This window comes from Phoenix dactylifera, chromosome 2 (genome assembly GCF_009389715.1).
Source record: "Phoenix dactylifera cultivar Barhee BC4 chromosome 2, palm_55x_up_171113_PBpolish2nd_filt_p, whole genome shotgun sequence".
In the NCBI taxonomy this organism is placed as follows: Eukaryota; Viridiplantae; Streptophyta; class Magnoliopsida; order Arecales; family Arecaceae; genus Phoenix; species Phoenix dactylifera.
Genome location: NC_052393.1, coordinates 102,790 through 109,251, shown reverse-complemented (window position 1 = coordinate 109,251; position 6,462 = coordinate 102,790). Strand labels below are relative to the sequence as shown.

The 6,462-nt window shown below is 43.7% G+C and overlaps 1 protein-coding gene across 2 annotated transcripts; it reads left to right on the top strand.

The window, feature by feature from the left end:
- The first annotated feature begins 1,314 nt into the window (after positions 1–1,314).
- Positions 1,315–5,930, top strand: LOC103708390 (glutamyl-tRNA reductase 2-like). 2 transcript variants are annotated; one of them, XM_008793289.4, is made up of 4 exons: positions 1,315–1,865; positions 3,959–4,200; positions 4,353–5,496; positions 5,583–5,930. In XM_008793289.4, the coding sequence occupies exons 1-3, from the start codon at positions 1,604–1,606 to the stop codon at positions 5,484–5,486; spliced, it is 1,638 nt and encodes a 545-aa protein (XP_008791511.1). In that variant the 5' UTR covers positions 1,315–1,603; the 3' UTR covers positions 5,487–5,496; positions 5,583–5,930. The 2 variants fall into 2 exon arrangements, with proteins under 2 accessions (XP_008791511.1, XP_008791509.1); XM_008793287.4 differs by having other exon boundaries at positions 4,353–5,930.
- Positions 5,931–6,462: the final 532 nt, after the last annotated feature.

The following is a 6,462-nucleotide window of genomic DNA, read 5'->3' as shown; positions in this document are numbered from 1 at the left end:
CGAGGAAGGAAGGAGAATAATTCCAACCTCTACTATTGCATTTGTCCAAACAAAAGTATTTTCATTTATATGTATCTCTTCGTGCTACAAATTCAGTTGTTGCAATCTCATTTTTAGGTCACATTCAATTGGGATGAACCAAAGATCCCCTGCATTCTCATTTAAATCTCTTGGTAATATTTTCTTTCCAATTAACGATTACCAACTTTCTTCGCGATATTAATTTCATGTATTAAACTTGTTGCTTTCTTATCCTTTTAGCAACTAGATACTGGCACAATGCACATTAAAAAAATTAAAATGATCGAGATATTGGGAGAGTAAGAGATAACACACAAGAATTAGAAACAAGGTACCATATTTATCTGACTTTGAAATTTAAGAAGAATTTATTAGGTTTAGAATGTAGATGACTGATGAGCGGAGCCTCCATTAAGCAAAGTCCAACTTTTTTGGAAAACAATGCGTAGATAAAAGATAAAATAGGTACAAATAAAAACAGAAGCACGTGCTTTTGTATCCGACTTATTAATTATATATTTTTTGTACAGAGGTTTGTGAAGAAAGGAGGGTACTTTACTCATAAAATTTGATAAATAGAATCCAAAATATAATATTTCTCTCATTTAAACATTTAATAATATAGCATTAGCATATATGTGTGCACATATATTATATTTAGTATAGTTTAAGTACTGTAATATTCCAAGTCATGACACTCGCCATGGCATCTTCCAGTAACTGATTCAAAGTAAATGAAGATAAATCCTGCGAAAAATTGGTTCACCACCTAATACGGGGCCCACCAACGTTGGTCCGGTGGGTGGGGGGTAGGAGAGAGCAGGTACATCCTACCACCAATTACGTGATAAAACAGCTACGTATGTAAATGAGCACAAGCAACTAGGATTTTATGCAAAAAGCTTCTGAGTTGCACGGCCATTCACCAGGCACTCGAACGCCCCTCATATCTTCGAGCCAGTTTGCATCAAGAAAAACCCAACTTTCTACATCACGGCTGCAGTCATGCCAGTTATCCAGAATCACCGGAATTTGATTAGGGAAAGAAGAGTCCAACCATGGACCAATGCGAAATGGAAGGGATAAGGAGATCGGGAAAAGAAGTGGAGCCGAGGGGAGGGTGGATGGAGCGCCTGTAGCACCAACCAATCAGAAGCCGAACAAGAGCCGAGACCCCATCCCTGCTCGCCACCCGGCGGACCCCACCAACCAACCCCAACCCCGACCCCGACCACGAGAAGAGCGGGCCCACGCGCCCAACAGCCTCCTCTTCCTCTCCCTCCTCTCCTGACCGCCATTTATTCATTCCACCGGAGCCGGCTTTTGCCCCCGCAACCGGCCCCTTTCCAAGTCCGGACACAACGCAACCCCGAGAGAGGTAGATAGGTACAGATAGATACGTAGATCGATACAGAAAGAGAGGGGAGAGGCGGCGATCGGGCGGACGCGGCGCTCCTTCCTCTCGCTCGCTCGCTCGATCGAATTCTCTCTCTGTTCCCACAGAAGAAGAAACGGACACCCAAACCCAAGAAAAAAGGAAAGGTTTTTTTCTCCCTTTCGTAAGGGCTAGGGTTTTCATCCGATGGCGGTCGTGAGCGGTTCTGTGGCCTCCCTTCTGGGGCCGAAGGCAGCGCCTTCCCTTCGTCGGAAGAGCTCGAATGCCCCGTTCTCTGCCTTGCCCGGGTTCCGGGTCGTCCCGAGACCTCCGGTCTGTGTCGGCAACCCTAGGGGGAGGGTTCGGGGGAGCCCCCGGTGCGAGGCCACGGTGGATCTGGTGGAAGCGAGGACAGCATCCCGGGCGTCCAGCGCCTCGGCTCTCGAGCAATTCAAGATCTCCGCTGACCGTAAGTCATTCCCTCCAGCACCATGCCCATTGCTTCTGTTGCTGCTGCTTTGTTAGACGCATGTTCGAAAGTTGAAGAGATATTTCTCCATGAAAAGTGGATGTTCTGCCTGTTGATTTCCTTTTTTTTTTTTTGTTGATCCCCTCTCCGAAGAGGTATAAAGGGCTTGCAATCGATTAATCTTTTTTTTTTTTTTTTGATCGTGTTATTGTTGCGACCTCAATTATCTTCCTTGAAAATCTTGCATTAATTTCTTGAGATGCGATGTCATGTAAGCATGTGGGATGTTCATGTTTTAATATTACAAGATGAGGGAATGCATTGATGCAAAGTTTTCCTCCCTAGATCGTCTCTTTTCATTGAAAAAATATTGATCATTTTAAGATGAGTGGTAATTGTGGCCCTATCAAGGGGCAGTTTGGAGCCAATGTAGTTGAAATTGCACTGCAACTCAAGTTGCAGTACTTGACTTATAAGGTAGCTTACTTCCTGTGTTAGTAAGAGAGTTTGGGGAAAAGAGAGGTGTTTCTAACAGACATTCCGTCGAACACCTTGCAACAAATACTAGATTGGAGCACTTGATGTATATGAAGATAAAGGTGTTTTGGATGAAGAGGTTGGCATCAGAGCCACTGGCAGTGAGGGCCTTTGCATGGACCTCGGTGCCCATGGGCGAGGAGCCGGATGATGGTGCAAGCCTTGAGGAATGTAGAGAACGTAAAGGAGAGTTTCGGAGAGGGTGGGTGGAAGTGGAAGGGGAGGTGGAGTGGAGGAGGAGTGTGGTGCGGTAAAAATTCATGGTAAGGTGAAGGAGGGCTGGTGATGAGGGCTGGTGGCGAGAAATGACTCAAAAGCAGGGTGGGGAAGGAGAGGGGAAGGGAAGCAGGAGAAGGAGGGGCTTGCTATAATGAAGTTCAAGGACGAGGAGGTCGCCATGGCCCCCTAGATGTGACAAGGGCCTGTGGCAACATTGAGGGACTCGAGATTTGGGCAAGGGAGGAAAGGGGAAGGGAAGGAGGAGGAGAGAAAATTCATTCTTTAAATTAAGGCCCCAACTCGAGCCACTGCAACTTGCCCTACGATCATTTTAACGACAAGTCAACCTACCGCAAGATAGCCCTGCTTTGCAGCCTAACTAGCAACTCAACTTACCGTGCATTTTAAATTACAGAATAAACAAGTGAGCTGGCCTGCACCTGCAACTTGAGTTGCATGGGCTCTACTACTAGACTCCAAAAAGCCGTTAGTGAAGCCTTTGCAGAGGGTAGAGAAACCAGTCCAATCATCTCATTTGATCTTTCACTGAAAGCATATGGCACCCCTTGAACGTCGATGGTGTGAGATGGCTTCTTCGTTGTTTGGCAAGGATTTGGAGACATTCATCCATTTTAATACTTGTGTGGATCGTGGGGTTTTCACACTTCCTATTTGTGAGCTTATTGGCCTTCATGTGGCTCCACTTCTAGACTCCAAAAAGGCTCTAGTGGAGCCTTTGCAGAGGGTAGAGGAAACAGTCTGATCATTTCTCATTTGATCTTACACTCAAAGCATATGGCACCCCTTGGATCTCCGTGGTGTCATTTGATCTTGCACTCAAAGCATATGGTACCCCTTGGATCTCCATGGTGTGAGATGGGTTCTTCATTGTTTGGCAAGGATCTTAAAGACTTTCATCAGTTTTAATACTTGTATGCATCAGGATTTTTCACCCTTTGTATTCTGTGAACTTGTTAGCCTTATTGAGTATTCAACTTTACATTGCCTTTATATGCATTAATTAATTATTTTGTCTCCAATCCCATGGGAAGAGGAGTTTGTCTTGATGTCCATGTCTGGATGTTCTAGACAATTGGCATTTTAGAAAAGTTTGCTGTGTTACCATGATCTTGTTGTGCACTTTCTTTTCCTTGAAGTCAGTCATCGGAATCTGCATTTACTAGGATATTAGTTCACAGTCATCAGATTATGCATTTATTAGGATATTATTTCACTTGTTTGACACGTGTTTGATGTCTGTATTCTAGCAAGTTGATATTCGTGGTGGTTATGCAACATTTTTTTTTTTTGACCATATTGTGCTTTACTCTTATTAGGATATATGAAGGAGAGAAGCAGCATAGCTGTTATAGGTCTTAGTGTTCACACAGCTCCAGTCGAAATGCGTGAAAAACTTGCTGTTCCAGAGGCTCAATGGCCTCGTGCTATCGAAGAGCTTTGCAGTTTGAATCATGTAGAAGAAGCTGCTGTTCTCAGTACCTGCAACAGAATGGAAATATATGTGGTGGTTTTGTCTTGGCATCGAGGAATCAGAGAAGTGACAGAGTGGATGGCTAAGGTAATCAATATTTAAGTTATTTAATGTGGTGTTCATCTTATGCATTTGCATTTGTATTCTAGTTGTTCTTTTTGACTATAGAAAATGGGGATGTGGACGAGTGTTTTGTATTTCAACCAGTCACATGCTTCTTTATTCTGTTTAAAATGCAGACTAGTGGAATTCCTGTTTCAGAGCTCCGACAGCATCTATTTATGCTTCGTGACAGTGATGCTACTGGGCATTTGTTTGAAGTATCAGCTGGGCTTGACTCCCTTGTCCTGGGAGAAGGACAGATCCTTGCACAAGTTAAACAAGTTGTTAGAGTTGGGCAAGGTAGCAGAGGATTGGGGAAGAACATTGACAGGATGTTCAAGGATGCAATCACTGCTGGAAAGCGTGTTCGTAGTGAGACTAACATATCCTCTGGCGCAGTTTCTGTCAGCTCAGCTGCAGTGGAGTTAGCGCTGATGAAGCTTCCGAAGTCCTACTTGCCATCTGCCAGGATGCTGGTTATTGGAGCTGGCAAGATGGGGAAACTTGTGATCAAACATCTTGTTGCAAAGGGATTCCAAAGGATCATGGTTGTAAATCGGTCTGTGGAAAAGGTTGATGCTATACGTGAGGAAATGAAGGATGTTGAAATAATCTTCAGACCTTTCACTGACATGCTACCCTCTGCTGCTGAAGCTGATGTGGTGTTCACGAGCACAGCATCCGAGACACCATTATTTTTAAAAGAACATGTTGAAGGCCTGCCTCCTGTGAGCGACGCTATTGGGGCTGTGAGGCTTTTCATTGATATCTCTGTTCCTAGGAATGTCGCATCCTGTGTTTCAGATCTTGAATATGCACGAGTGTATAATGTCGACGACCTTAAGTCAGTCGTGGAAGCCAACAAGGAAGATCGGCTAAGGAAAGCAATGGAAGCTCGAGCAATCATCACTCAAGAATTAAAGCGGTTTGAGGCATGGAGGGACTCTCTGGAGACTGTCCCTACTATCAAAAAATTAAGGTCCTATGCTGATAGAATCAAGGCTTCGGAGCTTGAGAAGTGTTTACAAAAGATTGGGGATGATGCTTTGACAAAGAAAATGAGAAGGGCTATAGAAGAGCTTAGCAGTGGTATAGTTAACAAGCTGCTTCATGGTCCATTGCAGCACTTGAGATGCGATGGCAGTGACAGTAGAACACTTGATGAGACCCTTGAAAATATGCATGCGCTAAATCGGATGTTCAGTCTAGACACTGAGAAAGCAATCATGGAGCAAAAGATTAAAGCCAAGGTGGAAAAAACTCGGAGTTAAACTTATAGAGGTATTGAATGATCTGCTGCTAGCCTGCTACACTGTTAAGAGGTCTTTCATCCGTATGCGTTCATCTTCACACTTTTTTGGGTCCAGGTGTCTGCACATTCTACTTCACTGATCCTCTACTTTTCAATAAGAGAACCTTCTCGGCTTCTCATTGAGTTCAACAACTATATTGGGAAATGATAAACCCCCTCGGCATTTCTTGGTAGAGAGATATGGTAAAGACTTCCTGAACTCTCTATAGGTTTCATTTGCAGCTGGTGATGTATGATGGATGGTCTTCTGGTTTTAATAGGAACCGATTCGGTAACAGAGGTGAATTTGATTTGCTAATGGGTCGTGGTCCCAAGTTCTAAAATAATATGTTAGTACATTGATTTTTATTTTCTATAATGTTTAGCATTTCCTTCTGAAAAGATTTTCGGCTGGTTTATGCTTTGTGTTGTTGGAATTATGCACCCACCATACGGTATTATCTGGCAGGAACTTACCTGCTTTTATTATCTAGCTGCTGATTGCGGCAGACGTGCGGAAGACTTGATCAACCAGGGCTTGGTCATGCTTCTGCAGAATCAGATCGATGGAGGTATTTAATGGAATGCTTTGCTTCCACGGCAGACATCATGTTTTTCTTAATTTTGCTAGAGAGAGAGAGAGAGAGAGGAGCGGCACGGCCGCGGGGTGGGAGGGACTTTTCCTTTCCTTTCTTTTCTTTTCTTTTCTTTTCTTTTCTTTTGAAGTAGCAATGTTTAATTAGGAGGTTTGTGTTTTGGTATGATCGGAGATGGCCATTTTTCATGAGTCTATGATCATCTACGCTACAAGAAATTGGCATCCATCTTTTGGGTACAATCTTGACAGGTACTGAAAAGTAGCTCATGAAGCAAACCAGCCTTAGCTAGCTGGCACCCTTCGCTGAAAAGCAAAATCCTTTTCTTAAAGATCCTAGACCCTATTCACTCCTTTTTGT

Excerpts from the sequence above, each read along its gene's own strand:
- LOC103708390 (XM_008793289.4), top strand. The coding sequence starts at position 1,604 with ATGGCGGTCGTGAGCGGTTCTGTGGCCTCCCTTCTGGGGCCGAAGGCA. Across the intron at positions 1,866-3,958 it reads ATTCAAGATCTCCGCTGACC|GATATATGAAGGAGAGAAGC; the intron begins GTAAGTCATTCC and ends TACTCTTATTAG. Across the intron at positions 4,201-4,352 it reads TGACAGAGTGGATGGCTAAG|ACTAGTGGAATTCCTGTTTC; the intron begins GTAATCAATATT and ends TTTAAAATGCAG.